Genomic DNA, 20,756 nt, shown 5'->3' on the forward strand with positions numbered 1-20,756 from the left:
TGAGAGCCACATCCCTTGCAAAAAAAAAATTAGGGAAAGGTCATGGCTCAGCTCAGACCGTAGCACAGTGCCAGCTGTCTGTCCTGCTCCCAACACCTGGTCCTGTATCAGCCTGGGGACCTGAGGGTCACCAGCTCAGCTCTGCCAGCCCAGAGCAGAAGCAGGAGCAGGGGTGTCCCTCCCTGCCCAGGACTGCTGGAGCCTTTCTGGCTCCCAGGGTGCTGCTCAGAGCCACCGCAGGCCAAGGGGTACAGGACGGACTGTTCTGAACTCCTGGGTCCATCCTGCCCCAACACTCACCATCCCCTCTCCCCTCTCTCCCTACCGCTGCCGGCACACCCGAGCAGAAGAAGATCATGATCATAATCTGCTGTGTGATCCTGGGCATCGTCATCGCCTCCACCTTCGGCGGCATTTTCGGCTAGACTCACCCCACAGGACTGTTTGTGTGCGATGGATGGAGCCGCGCGTGCCATGGGGCTGCAGCCACACCGGAGCAACCCACGCAGCCCCGGAGCCTCCCAGCAGCATTTCAGTTTCTAATGCATGGTTGTTTGTGACGCTGTGTGTGCGGTGCGGTGCGTCTGTGTGGAGGGAGCTCCAGCCCCGGGGCGCAGGCGGGGGGCAGGCGATGGTGATGGGCGCAAGGGGGACCCTGGGCGGGGAACCCGAGCTCTCATCACTGCTCCGGGCTGGGTGGCTGGCCGGGACCAGGTGGGGGGACAGAGGTGCCCTTGGGCACTGCTGCTCATCCTGTGGTGGGCAGTCTGTGTTAGTGACAGCTGAGGAGGAGGGACGGATGATGGGTGTTAGGGGTCCTTGGGAGCACGGTGCCCAGCCAACCTCCCAGCTTGCCCATCACCTCCAACTCTCATGTCTGTCGGCCGCATCTGTGCTTGCAAACACCTTCCCTTGGGCTGCTTCTCTCCGGGGCCCTTCCCCAGGGGTGTGCTCTGCCCAGCCCTGCCTGGCCAGTGACTGTGTCTGGCTCTGGGGCTCCATCCCTGCCACTCCTCCAGTGGCAGGGCTGTCCCCTCCCTCCGTGAGCCCTCACCCCAGTAGGGTGCCAAAGGCTGGATGTGCCACTGCAGGTGGTGGGTGCCTGATGAATCAGTGTGGAATAAGGAGTTGCTGCTTGGGGCCATCACAGTTGCCTGGGCACAGGAATAGGGCCTGTGGGGGCCAGTGCTGCTCCAGGATGCTGGCCTGACAGGGCAGGATGGCACGGATAGTCCAAGGCCAGTGAATTTCACTGGCTGCTCATCCTGCACCACAGCCTCATCACAGTGCTCTCAGCCTTGGCACACGGTGGTGCTGGCTCCTCTTGCCCAAAGGCCTGGACTCTGCCCACCAGGGTTTGGGGCTGTTGCTGATGTCCACAGCCCGGGGCAGCACTCACCTGCAAGCAGGGCTGCTGCAGCCTTGCTTTTTCCTACCCATGGCCGGGGGTTAGAAGCAGCTGGGCTTTCTCCTGTTGTGGTCCCAGGAGCAGCCCTTGCTGCATCCAGCCCCCTGCAAGCGAGGAGTAGCAGCCTTCCTCCTGTATCCAATCTGGTTCTGAACAGGCCAGTGCCTGACTGCCTGTTTGCCACCTCCTGGCACCCTGCTGCTGCTGGCACCGTACCCTTCTGCCCAGCCACTGCTCTCAGTGGGGTGCTGTGGGACAACCTGGGTGCCCTGTGCCGTGCCCATGACCCAGATGCAGCTGCTGTGGGGTCCAAGCCCACCTGCAGCCCAGAGGGGTCCAGTACTGCCATTGCCTGTTTCCCTCAGGCTAGGGCCAGGGCTCTGCCCTCACCTTCCTCTGCAGACCCCAGGGCTCTGGCTGGCCTGTGCACATGCCAAAGCACCAGAGGAGTCCAAGGTAAGCTAGGCTCACTGCCACACTGGGACAGGGGCTGGCTATCAGGTGCTGGTAGCAGAAAAGGGACACTTGGTGGCAGCCAGTGTTTCAGCCTCAGGCAGCGCCACCTCCCAGCTCCCACCAGCACCAGGGCACGGCTGCTCCACAAGCTGGCAGGGTGCTGTGGCTCAGGCACTGGCTGTGTGTGGTGCCCCTGGGTACAGGAGAAAGGCAGTGGCTGCAGGCAGAGAGTGCTGCCTCCCCCAGGGCCAGCCCTGCCCAGCAGCAGCCCTGACAAGGCTTCTTCTCTGCCACTGTTACCCGAGGTCCCCCTGCAGAGCCCCACGTTGCATGCAGCTGCCCTTGGGAAGGGGGTCCAGCCTGGTTCCCCACACTGCCCAGTCCAAGCCCCTCAGGGTGCAGCCATGAGAACATCCCAGACCAGAGCCCCCTTCTTTCACAGTCCTGCACCAACCGATGTGAGCTCCAGCACTGCAGCCTGCGTGCACTGAAGGGCTTGGGGCACCAGGAGGACCGTGCAGGCAGGGGGAGAAGGCAGGCAAGGGCAGGGCCTCCGCTCCAGGACATGTCTGGCTGCAGGAACAGGGAGTGGCCATGCTTCTGTCCCTCAGCAGCTCCCTGCCACTGCCATCCCTGCTTACTCTGCCAGGCCAGCAAGAGCCCCAGGGCCCCTCCAGGAAGCAATAACACTGGACAGGCAGGAAAACCCTCCTCCCAGGCTCCTGCCCTGCAGCCATGCTCGTGCCCTGCAGCCATGCCCACTGCTAGCACAAGGTGACTTTTTTTTTCTTCCAGGCAGCGGCTTTAGTGGCACAAGCTCACCTGACATCAGGGCTGTGGCACCCCTGTCAAGGCACAAGGCCAGGAACTGCACCAGGGGGGATTCTTGGCCCTTGCTCCTTGTTGGCACCACCACTGCCAGCAGCCCCCACAGCAGCAGGAGTCGGGTGGGGCCAGTCAGGGCCGCTGGCACTTTGCTGGGATCCTGTGGGCAGCAGCAGTGCTGGGCTCCAAAGCAAGAGAGATGAGGAGCAGGCTGCCACTGCTGCCCCACAGGCAGGCCCACACTGTCCTCGCTGTGAGGGGAGGGTGTTTTGGTGCAATAATTACCCCTGCACTACGGGAAGCCCCATTGAGTTCCTTTTCACCTACCTGTCGTTGCATGTACAGACCAAATCACCAAGTGTGGTTGTGCTTTGGGAAGATGTTTCACCTTTTCTTTCCAGCCCCCAACCTGCACCCGCTTGTCCTTTGGGTTCCACCACCTCTGTTCCAAGTGCCACCCGCCCTCCCCATGCCGGGAGCGTGTCGATGCAGTATTCCATGAGCAGTGTGGGGCACGCACAGCTTGCACTTGAACTGGGGATTGGGTTTTTTTTGTAATTAATGTACTTGAAGGCTTTCCGAGCCCCCCGTGGAGTTCTACTGTTGCTGTACTGTGAGCTAAGTGTCCTTGTTTTCTATGTGGATCTTGACCCTGGCTTGCTCTGTCTCACTGGGCTGGATGACACTGTATGTTGCCTCTCTTCTCCTCTTCCCTCTTTCCCTCCCTGCTAGCATTCCTTTCTTCTCCCAAGGCTTTGGGTGCAAAACAGCTTCCCATTTTGTGGAATTTTTATGTAGAATAAACATTTGTAACTGTAGAGCTCTGGGTGGCACCTCTCCTTGTTTCAAGGGAAGGGATGAGGTGATGGGGAGTCCAGTCAGCCCCAGCACCCTGGAAGCACTAAAGCAAACAGGGTGGGTTTGGTGCCAAGCACCAACAGGAGTAAATGGCTTCTGGAATAACAGCTGTGCCAGGAGCAACTTTGTCCTCATGGATCTACACCTAGACAGTGTGGATCCTCTGCAGGCAGAGGGGATGCTGGCAGGGAAGGAGGTACCATATTGCCACCTCAGTACTCCCAGCACCAAGGGCAGGACACAGGAGACCAGCAAACACTTCCAACTCTGACTCTTTAGTGAGGAACTGGGTATCATGTCCTGGCTTACCTGGAGCTCAGCTGGCTCACTGCACTTGGGAAGGTAAGTGATGGCACTGCAGACACCCAAGTGGCCAGAGCACAGTCTGCGCCTTCACCAAGGAAACAGGGCTGGAAGCTTTGCTGTTCCAGTCTGTACCTTTAAGAGCCACAGTGACCAGTCCCAGCAAGTCCCCAGGCACGGGGTGTCATCTGTGCCATCCACAGGAGGCTCTCTGGAGGCACCCACGTGCCACCTTCTGTGCCAGCAGTGTCCAGAGCAACTCAGAAGTGAGGACGGCGCTTCCGACCTGTGTACTTGGTGTCTGGTCGCACCTCCCTGTGGGAAAGGCAGGAAAGCTCAGCACCACCTGCAGGTCACTTCGGGAGGGGAAGGGAGCAGCTTGGTGGCAGCATTTTGGACAGGCCACCCCAGCCTCTGAGGCAGGACTCAGCTGAACTCACTTGCCCTGGCGTCGTCTACGCTCCTTCTTCTCCAGGATCCAATCCCGGCTTTTCTTCACAGACTTGCCCTTGACATTTCTGAACCGTGTCCTGGGGGGAAAGTGGACAGCAGCTGGAGAGGAGCTGAGGTGTGGGGGCACATTTCTCTGGCCCAGAGGATTGCCACCCAGAACTGGGTCACAAAAGTAGTGAGTTTCCCTCCCACCACCCCTGGGCAAAAGGCTCAGCCAGCACTGGGGCAGGTGGCCGAACTCCAGACACACTGGAGGAGGAGGAGGGTGATTCCAGCCCTGGCTCAGAGCTGAGGGATCCTGGCCTATGTACTCCAGCAGTCCAGCACACCCCCGTGCCACACAGCAGCATGCTGCACTCTGGGACCTCAGGGGATTATGGGCTCATGTACAACCACCTTCCCCTTGTCTGCTCTACTCCAAACAGGGCAGACAAAGTCAGGCTTCCTACAAAGTTCCCAGCTCTGCTACTGCCCTCCAAGACCAGGCCCCCTTAGACTAAGTGAGCAGAGAACAGCAATGTAAGAGGCAGGAAAACATGACAGCCACAAGCTCCTGGCAGCCATGACGACTTTCCTCTTTTTTTTTTTTCTTTTTTTTTTGTCTCTCCCACTGGCTGCAAAAGGAGCTCCTCCCTGCACCACTGCTGTGGGAAGAGACCTGGCCAGCAGCAGAAACCCCCAGGGCACAGCTAAGCAGAGCTGAGCAAAGACCTGGACAGGAGGAAAAAGGGAATGCCAGGACTCAGGCACAGCAGCCTGCCTCCATCATGAGCCCTGTAAACATTCCCCCTCCCACACCACTGGCCTCAGCTGGAGAGCCCAGTGCTAGACAGAAAGCACACCTGATTGCTCAGCTACAGCTCTAGGGTGAGCACCTACAGCCCCATGGAAGAGCCCTGGGAACTAACTAGTTCAGTTCCCTGTGTCCAGGCCCTTGGGAAGAGAAAGCAGTTCTCTCCTAGGCTGCTGAGTCCTCCCTGTCCTTCCCCTCCCACTGCTTCTCACACAGCAGCAGTGTGGTCCCCAGTAAAACCCAGTCCTCAAAGCCCCCCGCTCCTTGCTGAGGCTGCAGCCTCACCCCCACAGGATACCTCTCATTGGTGAACTTTGCCTGGTGCAGCTCCTCACTGGCACACTCGGTACCAAGGCCCTGCAAAGCAGAATTGGGAAGTTGTGTTCCCCTCTGGACCAGGCACAGCTATTAGCCCATCAAAACTACAGGGAATGCAGGGATCTGCAAGGGGAGGGACCAGAGCAGGAACAAACTGGTGTTCCAGATATCGTGGCAAAGAAAAGCAGATGTCAGAAGGATGGCTTTAAAGAGGGACGAGTTAGATTAGATATTGGAAGAAATTCTCCCCTGTGAGGGTGGGGAGGCCCTGGCACAGGGTGCCCAGAGAAGCTGTGGCTGCCCCATCCCTGGAAGTTTTCAAGCCCAGGTTGGACAGGACAAGGAACAACCTGGGACAGTGGAAGGTGTTCCTGCCCATGGCAGGGGGTTGGAACAAGATGAGCTTTCAGGTCCCTTCCAACCCAAACCAGTCTGACTATATGAGAGCAGGGCTTGGTGACTGGCAGAAAACGTATAAATGAAGTCACTTCTGCACTCACAGAGCTCTTTGGCTCCCACAATGCCCACAGCTCTTCCACAGCACCCAGCAGCCAGGACAGCAGCTCTGCTGCCTCATGGAGCCCCTTACCTTTGGTAATGTGCCAGACGTCCCAACAAAGAGACAGAGGAAGAACCTGAAAGAACAAGAATAAGAAGCATGAACATAGGATTCAGCATGTGAGCCTCAGTCCCCAGGCAAGACTGAGGTGGTTTATAACAGAGTCAGATCTAAGTTTTAAGCTCTGCCCAGGACTGTATAATGGGAGAGAGAACAGCTCATAGAAAAAAAAAAAAAGAAACAAAGTCACCACTAAACCCAGGCCTCACCCCAACACACACAGAGATCCGGGACTCACTTCTTGGCTTTGGCACTGTTGGGGTAATCAACCACCATTCCCCCTGTAAATCCAGCTCTCATGGCCTGGGCTGTGATGAGCTCCAGCTGGGAAAAGCAGCAGGTGAGAGGTTAATTAGCAGTCACCCCCCAGGCGAGCCCAAGAGACCTCTGGGAGGACCACACCTGACTGGGCATTCCCAGGACAGACTGGTCCTCCTCCTGCTAAGCCCTGCCCTATCTCCTGGTTCTGCAGCACCATCCAGACACCAACTCCCTGCCTTTGTTGGTTCTCCCTGCTCCTCAGTCTAGCCTGGGTTAGCTGGCACAGCAGACTCTCTAGGAGAGAGATACTGGATTTTCCAGACCTGAGTTAAAGTGCAGTGCTGATGACTACAGCCAGTCTGTTTTCAAACCCATATTGTGTCCCACCACTTTAATTTTAAGGCTCAGCCCAAGACTATCTATGAAACAACAGAAACTGCACAAGGCACTCTCCTTACAGGTTATTTCTTTGGGCTCTTGAAGAGCTTTAGAAGTGGCAGGCAGGGCAGAGACAGAGAGTTGATGTGGAAGAACACAGTGCACTCGGAGCCCCAAACAGTGCATGATTTCTGTGCCTGCAGCCCTCCCTGGCTGACTGATGGGCTGTACCTGCTCGGAGTTCTCGGGGTACAGCTGCAGCACGGCTCGGGACCCTCGGGCCTGCAGGAAACAAAGCTGGTCACACACCTGTTCCAGTGCAGGCCACCCCTCTGGGCCACCCCATCCCAGCTCCCTCCTCCCCAAAACCTCCAGGACAAGGCTCCCAGGAGAGCTGCTCAGCCCACAGAGCCAGCGAGGCACAGGGGGAACACCAGGTATCACAGAGCCTTGGAACTGTTAAGTGTGGAAAAGACCACCAGGACTATCAATCCAACCTTGACGAGAAGCAGCACCAGGCAAGAAGGGAGGCAGTGGGTGCTCCTACCAGTCCTCCTTCAGTGCAGCATTTACTTAAAGCAACCTGACTTGAAGTATCTTGCTAAAAAGCCCCAGCAAAGATGTAAGAGCAGCAGAGAGCTGGCTGGTAGAGGGTGGCACTTACCAGGGCAGTGTAAAGAGTGGAGAAGAACCTGTAGAGGCGTTTTGGAGGGCTGTGTGACTTCTTGTCAGCATTACAGAGCCACTGCACTGCGGAAATGCTGAGGAGGAAAACAAGACCCCCAGGACACTGAGTCATTGGTTCCTTCACAGAGCTTGCCACCTCCCTCTGAGCTGAATTCCTGCTCTAGGCATGTGCTGGGCCTCAGGGAAGTGATTTGATTTTCTCTGTGTTGCTTTGCCTTCTGTTTTGCAGTTACATAAACCCCTCCGGAGACTCACTTAACCAGGTGCATAAGTTAAAGGACAAAAGCATCACCAAGCATCCCCTTTAGTCTGAGTGCCCAAATCATAAAATGACAGAAGGGTTTGGGTTGGAAGGGACCTTAAAGCTCAACAGGAACATCTCCCACTGTCCCAGGCTGCTCCAAGCCCTGTCCAACCTGGCCTTGGGCACTTCCAGGCATGGTGCAGCCACAACTGCTCTTGGCACCTGTGCCAGGGCCTCACCACCCTCACAGAGAAGAATTTCTTCTGTGTCTCTCACCTAAATTTTCCCCCTTTCAGCCTGAACCCCTTACTCCTAGTCCAATCATTACAGCTCCTGATGAGCCTTCAAGAGCTCAGCTGTGTCTCTTGCCTGGCCAAGCAGGTTTTCCCAATGAGAAATCCAAATCAGAGCTTCTGGCTCAGCAATGGACAGTCCCTGCTTCTTCCCAGCTGTTCTCTAAGCAGATGAATCCTTCTGTCCCCTTCATGCCAAAACCAACCATCAAATCCTTGACCCAGGGACTGACTTTCCTTAGCAATGCCACATACTTTGTTCTTCTCCTCCTTGGTGCAGGTCTCAGCCATCCTGATAACATCCCCAGCTTTACCTTATTTTCCCCAACAAAATTCCTAGCTCACCAGCACAAAAGGACAAGCACCACTTGGGAAACAGCTGTCACAAGCTGTTCCTACCATCCAGAATTTTGGAGGTTTGTCCTGGAGTGATGGGGAGTGGCTGACACGGCCAATTCCTCTCCCCTGTGACTGACCAGATGTGCAGCAGGCGCACTGTGCAGTTCTGTGGGGCACAGGAGAGCTCAGCTCCTGTGCACAGACTCACCTGATGCAGCCATCAAACATGCCAGGCCTGAAGGGAATGCCATGACCCACATCTGCCAGGAGAAGGTCTCCTTCCACCTCCCTCTCCACGGCCACATCTGCACAGAACAGAACATGACTCAGGCAATCAGCTCCCACCTTTGGGGCCCCTGAGGGCCTCAGGGGAGGCTGTGCTCACCCAGCATGGCAGGGCTGATGTCCATGCCAATCCAGTAGTGCCCCTCCTCAGAGATGTAATCCCCACTCAGCCCTGAGCCACAGCTAGAGGAGGGAAAAGGGGGAAAGTGCTGGGATCACGGGGCTGCTGTTGGCCAGACACAACCAACCTTACAGCAGCCTGTCCCTCTTCTTCAGCCCACAAAAGACGCTGTGGGTGCTGTGGGACCTGGCTGCCCCCTTGCCCTGTGCACCCCTCCAGCCCCGGATGCTCTGTGTGCAGCAGAGCCCCGCTCACCCCACGTCCAGGAGGAGGCACGCCCGGTCCTCGGGCAGCCCCAGCAGCTCCACGGCGCGCTCCGACATCTGCGACTGGATCTCCATCACCCGGGAGCTGCGGCAAAGACAGAGCGTGGGCGACGGGCGGCAGCCCCCCGGCGACATCCCCCCACAGAGCTGGGTTTGAACGCACAGCGCCGCAGGGCAGGGCCTGAGCACGGCCTGGCCTCAGGGCAGGATGGGACCCTCCGCCCTCCGCTGCCCCCACACCCGCCGCTGCCACACGCCGGAGCCCCAGTCCCTCCCGGCAGGATCCAGGAGCAAGCCCCCACCCCCGCTGGGTCCCCCCGCTGTCCCCCCCATGAGGAGACCCCTCCCCGCCCCACGGCAGGCCGCTCCCGTCTTACTTCTGGGTGTATTTCCGCGCCTCGGTCTCATCGTAGAACTGTAACGAGAGAGGGCGGGGGCGGTGAGGCCCGGGGGCGGTGAGGCCCGGGGGCGGTAAGGCCGGGCCCGCCCCAGAGGAGCCCGGTTCCCCCGGCCCCGCTCACCAGCTCGGGCGGCCCGCGGTGCTCGGGCCGGCGGCCGCTGCTCGCCATGCTGCGCCTGCGTGACGTCACTGCCCGGCGACCACGCCGCCGCGTGACGTCAGTTTTCGCACCGCAGCTCCTCCCGCTGCGTGACGCCACTTCTCCGCGCCGCCCGTCCATCATGGCGGCGGCCGGGCGCTGAGGCCGCCATGGAGCCGGTGGTGCTCGGGCGGCTGCGCCGGCTCCTCGGCGGGGCCCCCCGCCCCGGCTGCGCCCCGCCGCCGTCCCGCGCCGCGCAGACGGGCCGCCCCGGAACCCCGCGGCCGCGCTCCGACCTCTACGAGCTGCTGGGCGTCCCGTCCACGGCGACGGCGGCGCAGATCAAGACGGCGTACTACGAGCAGTCGTTCCGCTACCACCCCGACCGCAACGCCGGCAGCGCGGCCGCGGCCGCGCGCTTCGCCGCCATCAGCGAGGCTTACCGGGTGCTGGGCAGCGCCGCGCTCCGCCGCAAGTACGACCGCGGGCTCCTGAGCGCCGAGGAGCTGCGCGACGCGCCCCGGCCCTCGGGCCGCCCTGCCGCCGCCGCCCCGCCGCCGCCCCGCGCCCCCGCCGCCCGCCCGGGGCCCCCCCCGCTGCCCTTCGACTTCGACGCCTTCTACCGCGCGCACTACGGGGAGCAGCTGCAGCGGGAGCAGCTGCTGCGGGCGCGGCGGGAGCAGCTGCGCCTCCGGCGGGAGGAGGCCGCGACACACGGACGCCTCAGGGCGCTCTCGGATCTCTCCATCGGGCTGCTCTTCTTCCTGGGTGTTGCCATCCTCTACGGCCTCAAGTGACGGCGGGGCAGCCCCCGGGGCGCCCACCCAGCTGCTCCACGGCGTCACCAGGGGGCTCGGTAGCGAAAGCCTGTGTCTGCCGTTCAGGCTGTGACTTTGCGCTCTGCCCGTGTGACCTTCAGAAACGGTGTATGACCAGCAGGATTCACGGGCTGTGATCTGGCCCCTCTGCCGGCACGGCCTGGAGACGCACAGTGCCCCTGGCTGGGCTGTGACCTCTGGATGCCCTCTGTGCCCTCTGTCCACAGACAGGGCTGGGCTGTGCCACACGGCCTGACCTTGCAGAGGAGCTGCAGGAGCTCGGCCCCCTCGGCCAGTACCGCCTGCAGACACAGTGCCTGACAAGTAAACACAGTCCCTGGACTCTGGACTGGGATGTGTCCCCTGCTTTGGCACAGCTGTGTGCCCTTGGTGTGCCCCAGGTGCCTGCTGTGAGCAGCAGCAGAGATTAAAGGCTGTCAGAGGTGGTGTGTGCTGTGTGTGTTCAGGGCTGCACTCACTCACGGCTCAGGTGTGGCTCTGGTTTCTGCTGATCCCAGACCTGCCCCCTCTGTGCTGTCACACGTGCGGGTACATCTCTGGTGAGCTTCTGATGTCCAAACTGCATCACCCTGCTCAGAATGGTGTGTGTAGAAGTCTTAGATTCAGGTGTGAAAAATGAAACTCGAGCCCGGGATGGCTCGTGCCCTGGTCAGTGTGTGACATTGCCTGGAGGGGCAGACAAAACACTTTGGTGTCTGAAGTCCTCTGTCCTGTTCAGGGCCTGCCAGGAACTTCACACAAGCCCCTCCCTCTGAAGCTCTTGGCCAGGGTGCACCTGTGAGCACCGAGTGCTGTTCTCTGTGTTTGGAGCATCATTTGCACATGTGTATTTGCCTATTTAAATACTGAAGTGTTCCAAGAACTAAAGATTGTGTTTCTCAGAAGCTTCTCTCTCCTTGGGTGAAGATCCACCTGTTCTGTGCTGCTGCCTGGAGGGAGAGAAACTTCCTGGGAGTGCCAAGGGCTGTGTGCATCTCTGTGTTTGCTGTCAGTGGGGTGAGCAGGAGCCCAGCCCTTGGTACCCCACAGCCCAGAGCCTGGCTGTCCCAGCACAAGAATGTTAAAAGTGAATGCCCTGTGCTTTCCCCTGTGGATTTCTGTGATCCCGTTGGGAGCCTGAGGCTATGGCACAGCAGGAATCACCATCCCTGCTGGCTGTGCAAGAATTTGCTCTCTGTCTGCTCTCAAAAGCCTCGTGCCACTTCGAGCTGCACTCCAGAGGCTGCTGCATGCTTGGAGTAACCTCAGCCCAGGGGCAGAGGGAGCTTTCCAGGATCCTCACTGGCTGCCAGTCTGTCCCTTTAGCTGGGATTCCAGCACTGGAATGTCATTGTGGGAGACACAAGTGTTCACTGGCTACAGAGGGAAAGCCTCTGCAGTTGTGGCTCTGGCACTTGCTGATGCATTTTCATGCTTATCTTCATTCTGTAAACCAAATCACTCAAAAGATCAGAGGTAGCTTTTTTTGGGGCAGAATTTAGGAGGAAACACTACTTTCCAGGCTGGAAAAGCTAGTGATGTCCATGGGAAGCAGTGGGCACTAGAGAGCACTTGTCTAGCTCCTACCCAAACAGGTGGTTTGGGCAGTTCCTGCTGCTGGTTCTTCCTCTTCAGGTCTCTGTGATGTGTCTTGAAGATTAAAGCCATCCAGCCATAAATTGGTGACAAAATGACACATCTTTCTTTGGGTGGGCATTGGTGGTAAATATTCCTTGCACTTGCTGGAAAACAGGGGTGAGGGACAGGCAGGTGTTTCACATCCTGACTTCAGCCAGTGAAGAGGAGGGCAGGGAGGGGAGTTCTGTTTCCCTTGCTGGGAAGGGTGGGCATGCCATCATCAGGGCAGGGTGGCCTCTCTGGACCACCATGGCTTTCCCAGCTGCTGCTGCTGCAGGTCCTGTTCAGTGCTGCCTGACACCCGGGGGTGGCTGTGGTGACATCCCCTGTGCTCTGCACTCACCTGCGGCCTGGACAGAGGAGGGTGCCCTAAAGCTCTCCAGTGTCACCTTTACCCTGGTCAGGCCTGACTGCTCCTCTGCTCTGGGAAGGATTTCAGGAGCTTGGGCTGGAGTTGGTCCAAATGCACAGACTGCCTACCAGCTCCCAGCATACCACTGCTCTTCCCCTTTTTCTCCTTGTGTCAGCAGTGTCATTGTATTCTTGTTGTTCCCCAGTTGTTTCCCTGGTGGAGAGGAGCCAGGAGCAGCTGGGTTTCATGCTGCTTTCCTTCAGCCAGGTGAGCACAGCCTGTGCAGATGCCAGGGGCTGATGGTGACAGGAGTGTGAGGTGGCAGGGGCTGTGAGCTGGACAGGATTGGAAGATCAGCAGAGGATAAAGCTCAGTAATTCCCTGTGGCCTTCACTGTGTTACATCTCAGGAACTAGGAGGTGTCCTTGGGGATACTGACACACAGAGGGTTGTTCCTATGAGAACAGGGGGCATAGCCGGGAACAGCTTGTACTCACTCCCAAGTCCTTTTCCTCCTTTGTCCAGTCCCTGCAGCACAGCTCAGTAACAGACTGCAATAACAGCTGTACCCAGCCCCTCCTGGCCTGTGCCCTCGGGGGGTTGCTGAGGTGGCAGTTTCAGCTGGGGACGTCACCATGAGCATCCTGAGGCCTTTGCTGGGAGGAATGTGATGTTCACAGGAGGGATTTCTTCCCCCTCAGTCTCCAGCCCACTGGGGCTATTTTAACACATATTCTAGCACATCCTACCCCTCACTTCCTTGCTCTGTGGCTCCACATTTAATTTGCCCGCAAGTGATGTGTTGTATCCATGTTGTATGCTTACCCCTCTCCCTGGTTTAGGGCAAATGTGGGAGGAAACCTCCGAATGGGGTTCCTCTGGGAAGCAAACCCAAATGGCGCCTCCCCCCAGCCGGTCTGGGAAAAGAACTTCCTCGGAGGAAAGTGGAAAAAACTATTTATTTAACAAACTATGTGCCCACAAGCATCAAGAATGAATAATGTGAAATGATAAAACTTCTCGTTCTGGAGTGAGATGGCAAATTGAGAAAGTCCTTGCCGTGGGTGTAGCTCGTCTCTCTCTCAGTCCCTTGTTCATCCCTCTGGGTGGGCCACAGGTGTGAGCTCCCCGGTGCTCCTCCGGGTTTTTCAGTCCAGAGCAGGTTTAAACAGTCCCAAGAAAAAGGAAAAAACCAGTCAAGGAAGCTTCTTTGCCTCAGCTAGCTAAACTAAATAAAAGCAAAACAAGATTTCTGTCCTGCTGCTGTGCGAGCCTCAGATGTACAACACCATCCCAAGAAAAAAAATGCAGAGGAGTGGACACTGTTTTTCAAAACAAGCTGCACGCTGCTTCTTTCCCTGCTTTGCCCTCAGAACCAGTCTTAAAGGCACAGAACTCAAGACACAGCACAAACCGAACAGAAGACTGGGGATACAAGCATCATAAAGTCACCCTAGGACACCCTCTTACCCCTGGTGCCAGGTTTTGCCAGCTGTGTGTCACCAAAAGGAACTGTCAGAGGGTGAGTTGCTGTGGGGCCTCAGCCAGCATCCCATGCCGACCCATCCAGGCCTGGACTGCCCTACCCTGCACCGTCACCCCAGCGGTTATTTTGGCTTCTTCGGTGTTGCTCATTCCCAACCTTGAATCACTGACAACAGACGTCAAAACGAAGCACCAAGATCGGAGTAGTGGGTACTACTATCAGCCACTTGGTAATTTGATGCTGTGACAAGCTAACGAAATTAAGGCTCCAGGGAAACTTAAACAAGCTGGATGAAGCCTAATGAGTTCTGAGGCCTTCCAAGCTCAGTGCAGACCCCACTCCAGCCCCTTTTCGTGGGCTGACGTCCCCATAACTGCAGGTTTGGGGTGCTGAGCTGCTCCCCTCAGCTGGTGGGTGCTCAGCCTGGGAGTGTGGGGTCTCAGGGCCTCATCAGGACCTCCTCCTGAAGTACCTGGCCTACTCTTTGCAATGGAAGGGGTCAAACCTGGCTGCCGGCAGATCTTTGTGCCGGCTGAGCTGGAGACGTGAGGGGCAGGAACAGGGTGCTGCAGGCTGGGGAGGAGAGTCCTGAGCAGCAGTAAGGGGTGGCCATCAGCCTCTGCCCCCCAAAAGGGGTTGGTCTGGCAGGGATGGGGGTGAGGGGACAGCCCCTGGTACCACCCAGCCCTCACCTGTGTGGCCAGAGCTCTGCACCCCAGTGCTGCTGCTGGTGGCTCTGCCCTCCCGGGGAAGGGCTGCTACGGTCGGCAGCACCTGAGGATGGGGGCAGCTCCCCCTCCCTTCAGCAGCATCCCCTGCGGCCACTCCTCGGTTAATAGAGTTAATTGTTAATCGACCTCCCTCAACAGCCCCGGTGCCTGCTCCGGGGGCCCCAGCTGGGGCACACTGGCACCCCCTTCCTGGCTGGTCCGAGTCCAGGTTTGTACCCCTTTTGCACCCCATTGCCTGGGGGTAGTGGCTCGGGGGATTTCCGGGGGGAGTGGGAGACACCCCTCTTGTCCGGGCTGTTCTGGCTCTCCTGGGCTGGGGGCTGCTCCTTATCCAGCCTGGCTTTCACAGAGCCAGGGATGGGGGGGCACCCCCAGCTCCCTGCCCAGGTTTGGCTGCACACCAGCTGGCAGAGGGGCTGGGCTGGCCCCAGGCTGCTGCCTGGCCCAGCAGAAATGAATGCAGGTGCACACCTAGTGACAACCTCTCCTCCTCCTCCCCAGGGTGAGCAGGATCACCTTTACCCTCCTTGACTCCATTCTGCAGGGCAGAGACAGGCAGGGAGAGCCACTGTGCAGGCAGGAGGGGCAGAGGGGGTCACCCTGCCTACTGTCAGCTTCTGCCTGTGAGCCAATGTCCCTGCCTGCCCTGTGCAAAACCTTGGCCCCAGTCCCAGCTGCCCTATGAAGGGCCTGGAGCTGTCAGTGGGCAGGCAGATACCCCTCAATGCCCAGGGATACAGGGTGCACCTGTAGGACACCCCCTGCCAGGATCACCACAGGTGGGGTGTTCAGTGTGTGCTCCAGACTGGGCAGGACCAGCTGCAGGGCAGGAGGAACCTCCCCAGGGCAGGGGCTCACCTGCCTTGGCAGCTTCCCAAAGGATCCCAAGGTTCTCCACCCTGAAGGAGGGGTGCTGGCCAGCCCAGCAGGACCACGGGGCTGCCAGGGCCTGCCCAGTGTTTCCTGAGCAGGCTGGGGGCCTGGGGTGCTGCAGGACTTCTGTGGACAGACAGACAGACCATGGCAGCACAGCTTACCTTGATGTTTAGATTGTCACTTATGGTACTGCAGCTCTCATAGGACACACTCACCCTCCCCAGGCTGCAGCTGCTCACCCTGAGAGTCCACACTCATGGGGCCACTGGGGTGACTCAGTACCTGCATGGGGCCAGGGAAGTTTGTGCTGGAGCTGGTGGCAGAGCCACACAGCCAGGGGCTGCCCAGCCCTGGGGAGACACGCTGGTGGGGCCTGGCTGGTTTTTGGGTGGCTTGGCTCCTCGTGCACCATCTCCTGCCTCAGTGCTGTGCCGGGTCCCCTGTGGCAGGGCAGTGATAGCCCACCAGCATTGCCTCTGGCCGGGGCTCAGCCCGGGCAGGTGCCTGGCTGTGGGCTCACACAGGATGAGCACTGAGCCTCACTGGCAAACAGGCCTTTCAATGACAGGCTGAGCCCAAAGTGGGACTTAGGAAAGCAGCAGGTGCTTTGTGAAACTCCACATATTCCAGTGACTACCACCTCCACACATGCCAATAAAGCCACAGTAGCTGGTCCCCTATTTATCCTTTTTTAAACCTGCTTTAACTGGTAATACTGGAATATTAGCCATAAATGAGGGCTGAAGTTTGGCAGAAGGCCAGGTAGCCTCAGTGGGGGAGAGTGATCAGACACTACAAGCTAATGCCCTGTATTTTTGGGTGTATTGTAGCCTGAGCCAGGGCCTTTGCTGCTTGGGATGATTTCCAAGCAGTCTGCATACCAGTAGCAAGATGCAGGTTGGGCAGGCAGTTGGGAAAGAGAAAAAGAATTATACAGTCAGACAGGGTCTGAGAGCACAAGGAGAATCTGAAACCAACCCAAAAGCTAAAAACAGCACAATAGATGTGCCACAGCAGGGAACAAGCACCCCAGGATGCCCAGAAGGCTGCAGCTGGAGGAACCAGGCTGTCCCCTGGAGGATGGGGAACACCACCCCTTGGTCTCACCATCCATTGTGTGATACTAAGGAAAGGAACAAAGAGCCTGGGATGAAACAGGGTGAGAGCTCAGGCCCCCTGTCACTTTTTCCAGTGAGGGCTGGTGGAAAGGGGGAAGTGGATAAGGAATGACAAAGGGCACAATGGCCCCTGAGGGCATGGGAAAGGTGGACACAAGTACAGGCTGATGTCCACCTGTGAGCAAGCCCAGCTGGCCATGGGGTACAACCCTCCATGGGGTGAGGGCTTTGCTGCTGGCACCAGGCATCTCTGGGCACCAAAAGCCTTCCCCATGTGCAGAGCCAAACTGGTCCCTGGCACCTCGCTTGAGGGAAACACACTCATGGCAGGCTCTGCAGCCCTTGCAGGAGCTCTCAGCTTCCCCGGGGAAGTGATGTCCTGAGCCAAGTACAAACAAAAGGTCTGGGGGCTCCTCAGGCTGGGGGGCCCTCCTTGGCTGCCAGTCACCTCCAAGCCTGGCAAGTGCTCCCTGGTAGCCCTTTCCTCCCTGCCTGTCCCATCCTGCTGTTCAGAGCCAGAGCCAGAGCCAGAGCATGGAAAGAGCACACACAGAGCATGGAAAGAGGCTTTATTCAGGAAGCATGTGGCACACCCAGTGCTCCTATGCCCTTTCCCTGCTATCTCTCCCAGCTAAGCCCACTGACATCCCTACAAGCCACCCACCCCCATTTCCTGTCACATTCCTCTTGCTGTGGATGCAGAGACCTCTCCCCAGCAGCTCCCCAAATGCAGGACCCCCTACCCGGCCATGGCACCTGCCCCAACCAGGCACCTCCATCCCTCTGTGAGCACCCACCCATGTGCCTGCCCCACAGACCCTGCAGCCCTTTGGAGCTGTGCCTACACCACCCCCCACCCCTCACGTTCCCGGCCCACGGTGTTCCTGCACAGCCCCCCTGGAGGCACAGGAGCAGGGACATCTCCCATCCCTGCCCTGCTACCGGTGTGGAGGCTCCTGCTTCTGATGTTGTGGCTGCTGCTGCCCCGCCCCGGGCTGGGGACTGAGCAGGGGGATGTGTCCAACGAGGCGCAGGGGAGAGCCCGGGCTGGGAATTTCGGAGCAGGGAGATGCTGGCTGCTGTCCCAGGGCTGGGAGATGATGCTTGGGAGGTGCAGTCGGCACGGGAAAGGGCACAACAGCCTCCGAGGGGATGAGGAAGGCAGGCACAAAGCCATAGGAGAGATCAAAGGCTTTGGGGGCTACTCCACTCTGCAATGGGGCAAGGCGGGCTGGTGCCATGCTAGCTGGGGCACCTGGGCACCCCGCAGAGCCCACAGGGTCCTTGCCCACCTGGTCCTTCTGCACCCTGTCCTTCTGCAGCAGCTCCTGCAGTTTCTCCAGCTGCGTCCGGCAGACGTGGGAGCGCGTGCGGCTCTGGCAGAAGGACTCCAGGAAGGACTCGAGGGGCAGGTCCTGGGCCAGGAACTGCTTTATCTGTGCCTGTGGGATGGGCAGTGGGACTAGAAGGAGCCTGGACTCTTCTGCAGGCCCTGGCATATGGAAGGGCACGCAGAGGACCCCGTGGCCTTGGTAAGGAAGGGACAACAGCACAGGGGTCTCAGCCAACTCACCTCTGACTCTGCTTCCGAGGCATCAAGCTTGGCTTGGAGCTGGCCCAGGGCGCTCTGTGGGCTCCACTTCTCCAGGTAAGCCTCTGTGTGTCACAGGGGGATGGGGCTGCCAACCTTCCCCTGGATACCACCACTGCTGGGGTTGTTGTCTTTCCCATCCCCAAGCACCAGCTCCCCCCCTCCTTGCACTGAAACACCCCTGAACACATCCCTGGAGCCACATGCACACCATGGCTTCCACCCCTGCAAAGAAGCAGAAGCTGTGGATGCCTCATCCTTGTAATTGTTCAGGGCCAGGTTGGACTGGGCTTGGAGCAACCTGGTCTAGGAGCCCACAGCAGAGGGTGGAATGAGATGATCTTTAAGGTGCCTTCCAACCCAAATGATTCTGTGATTCTGTGACTGGTCGCAGCTATGGATTTGCTGTGTCACAGGGAGCATCATCCCCCACCACTCCTGATTATGGCTGAACCATTTCCCTGGGGTAGGTTCAAGAATGCTGAGCCCACCTGGACCCTCACAATAACAGTGGCTGCTGTGGATGTGCCAGGCTGTGCCCATCAGCTGCAGCCCACTCACCCAGGCGCTGCTGCTTGTCCCAACAGGCCTCTCGGATCTCCTGCAGCTCCTGGTACTTGATGGCCAGGGAAGCCTTCCCATCCTCCAGCCGTGGGCGCAGGGACAGATTCACCCTGGCCTGGGTGCAATTTGAAGCCAAACACATCTCCCGCTCCAGCTGCAGACTCTGGAACTGTGGGAATGGGATGGGGGCCGTGTGTGTCAACAGTGAGAGAAATGGACAGAACCAGTCAGATCTAGCACCTTGCTGGGCGGGGGTCCGCGTCGATCCGGGGGTGAACCCTCTTTTTCTGCAGTCTCCATCCCTCTGCTTTGCCTGGAAAGGGGCTGCATCCTGGGGGAATGGAACGGCTGGAGCCGGGCTACGCAGCGTGGCTAAACCTGACCGTGGCAAACCTCAACGCCGGCTGCCCAGCCCCTCTGCAGGGAAAGGGCTCGGCAGAGGACACGCACCCTCCCCTGGCTGCGCACACACCGTCTGCACTCGGGGCCACCTGGGGAAGATGCTGAAATCGGGCCGAGAGCCATTCCACAATAACCTGCGCCCGTTTCCGCAGCGGAGCCGGGAGAGCGCGGGGCTCATCCCGGCTGCGAAAAACGACACCAGGCTGGAGGGCGGGCGAAGGGCCGGGGCCTCACCCCATCTCGGGAATGCGGGGACAGCGGATTTCTTTGGTGGCCATGGGTTTGGTGGCCCGAGGCTTCAGCACCGAGAGCCCCGCGCAGCCGCGGTCGGGACGCCCGAGCGCAGATTCCCCCGCCCCGCCGGTGCATTCTGCGGCTCCTCTGGAGCCCTCGGCATTACGGGCATCAAGATAAGGGCAGCGGGCGACAGAGCCGGGGCCGGCGGGAGATACCCGGCCCCGCAGTGCCAGCTCCCGGGCCGCGGGCGGCTCCACCTTGCGCACCGGGACAGCCCCGGAGGAGCGAGCGCCGCCCGGCCCGACCCCGCCGGCTGCGGGACACCGGCCCCCGGCCCCCCCGGCCCCCCCGGCCGTACCTTCCTGCTGAGGCGGGCGGCGCGCTGCAGCCGCGACTCGTCCTGCAGCAGAGCCCGGAGCTGCGCCGTGCTGAGCGCCCCGAGCCGGCCCGGGGAGCCGGGCGGCGCCGCGGGCCGGGACATGGGCCGGCTCCGGGGTTGGGATCGGGACCGGCACCGGGACCAGGAGCGGGACCCCCGCCCGCGCCGCCGGGAGCCGCGCGCGCCGCCTCGCGCCCGCCGCCCCCGCCGGTCTTAAAGGAGCCGCAGCGGAGCGCGGAGGTTTCCTGCCCGCACCGCGCCGCCCCTGCCGGGGACACCGGGCTGCTCCTGCTCCGCGCACCCTGCGCACCCTGCTCTCGCTGTGGGTACCCTGCTCCCCGCTCCGCGCACCCTGCACCCGCTGTGCGCACCCTGCAGCCGCTGCGCGCACAGCCCGAACCCTCTGTGCGCACCCTGCACCCGCTGCGAGCACCCTGCACTCGCTGTGCGCACCCTGCTCCCCTCTGTGCGCACCCTGCACCCGCTGCGAGCACCCTGCACTCGCTGTGCGCACCCTGCTCCCCGCTGTGGGCACCCTGCACCCGCTGCGAGCACCCTGCACTCGCTGTGCGCACCCTGCTCCCCGCTGTGCGCACCCTGTTCCCCGCTGTGCGCACCCTGCTCCCCGCTGTGGGCACCCTGCAGCCCCTGTGCGCACAGCCCGAACCCTGTGTGAGCACCCTACACCCACTGTGCGCACAACCCGGATCTCTGAGCACCCTGCACCCGCTGTGCGCACCCTGCTCCCTGCTGCACGGATCCTGCACCCCGCTCTGTGCACACTCGGAGGGCCCCGCGGTGCAGCCCGCAGCCCCCTGTGCGCGTCCCGCACGCCGCTGTGCGAGTCCCTCCTGCCGCCACCGCGGTTTCACTGTCACTGCCCGGCGCCGCCCTGTAACAGCCTGATGGTGCCTGGGCTCCTGCCACCCGCTGGCTCAAGAGAGGTGAGAGCCGTGAGGCACCCTGTCCCTGGGGCACCTTGTCACTGGGGTACCCTGTCCCTGGGGCACCCTGTCACAGCGGGTCTGTTCAAGCCCCTTTGTCCCCAAAGGAGGACCGCCCCACTGGGACCAAGGAACTTCTGCCACAGGGTCACTAAATGTTTGTAGGGGTTCAGA

The 20,756-nt window shown here is 59.9% G+C and overlaps 4 protein-coding genes across 5 annotated transcripts in view; 2 read left to right on the forward strand and 2 right to left on the reverse strand.

Moving 5' to 3' along the window:
• Positions 1-3,507, forward strand: part of STX1A (syntaxin 1A) — a 69,266-nt gene extending 65,759 nt beyond the window's left edge. Inside the window, exon 10 of the mRNA XM_066201680.1 lies at positions 348-3,507. Coding sequence (XP_066057777.1) covers positions 348-425 — 78 coding nt within the window. The 3' untranslated portion in view covers positions 426-3,507. The remainder of the gene's footprint in view (positions 1-347) is intronic.
• On the reverse strand, positions 3,497-9,644 carry BUD23 (BUD23 rRNA methyltransferase and ribosome maturation factor). Its single transcript, XM_066201679.1, has 12 exons — positions 9,429-9,644; positions 9,285-9,322; positions 8,897-8,992; positions 8,621-8,703; positions 8,444-8,540; positions 7,337-7,433; positions 6,904-6,954; positions 6,272-6,357; positions 6,004-6,049; positions 5,395-5,453; positions 4,291-4,380; positions 3,497-4,165 (listed from the first exon to the last, which is right to left on the reverse strand). The coding sequence occupies exons 1-12, from the start codon at positions 9,588-9,590 to the stop codon at positions 4,111-4,113; spliced, it is 960 nt and encodes a 319-aa protein (XP_066057776.1). The 5' UTR covers positions 9,591-9,644; the 3' UTR covers positions 3,497-4,110.
• LOC136299762 (dnaJ homolog subfamily C member 30, mitochondrial-like) lies at positions 9,550-10,711 on the forward strand. Its single transcript, XM_066201681.1, has one exon. The coding sequence runs from the start codon at positions 9,617-9,619 to the stop codon at positions 10,241-10,243; it is 627 nt and encodes a 208-aa protein (XP_066057778.1). The 5' UTR covers positions 9,550-9,616; the 3' UTR covers positions 10,244-10,711.
• Positions 10,712-17,017: 6,306 nt separating this feature from the next.
• On the reverse strand, positions 17,018-19,827 carry VPS37D (VPS37D subunit of ESCRT-I). 2 transcript variants are annotated; one of them, XM_066202019.1, is made up of 5 exons: positions 19,618-19,827; positions 18,618-18,789; positions 18,039-18,121; positions 17,758-17,907; positions 17,018-17,676 (listed from the first exon to the last, which is right to left on the reverse strand). In XM_066202019.1, the coding sequence occupies exons 1-5, from the start codon at positions 19,738-19,740 to the stop codon at positions 17,404-17,406; spliced, it is 801 nt and encodes a 266-aa protein (XP_066058116.1). In that variant the 5' UTR covers positions 19,741-19,827; the 3' UTR covers positions 17,018-17,403. The 2 variants fall into 2 exon arrangements, with proteins under 2 accessions (XP_066058116.1, XP_066058115.1); XM_066202018.1 differs by having other exon boundaries at positions 17,018-17,907.
• Between the last annotated feature and the right edge of the window lie 929 nt (positions 19,828-20,756).

This window comes from Chamaea fasciata, unplaced genomic scaffold, assembly GCF_029207755.1.
Source record: "Chamaea fasciata isolate MVZ Bird 193981 ecotype frontalis unplaced genomic scaffold, bChaFas1.0.hap1 SCAF_21, whole genome shotgun sequence".
Classification (NCBI taxonomy): domain Eukaryota; kingdom Metazoa; phylum Chordata; class Aves; order Passeriformes; family Sylviidae; genus Chamaea; species Chamaea fasciata.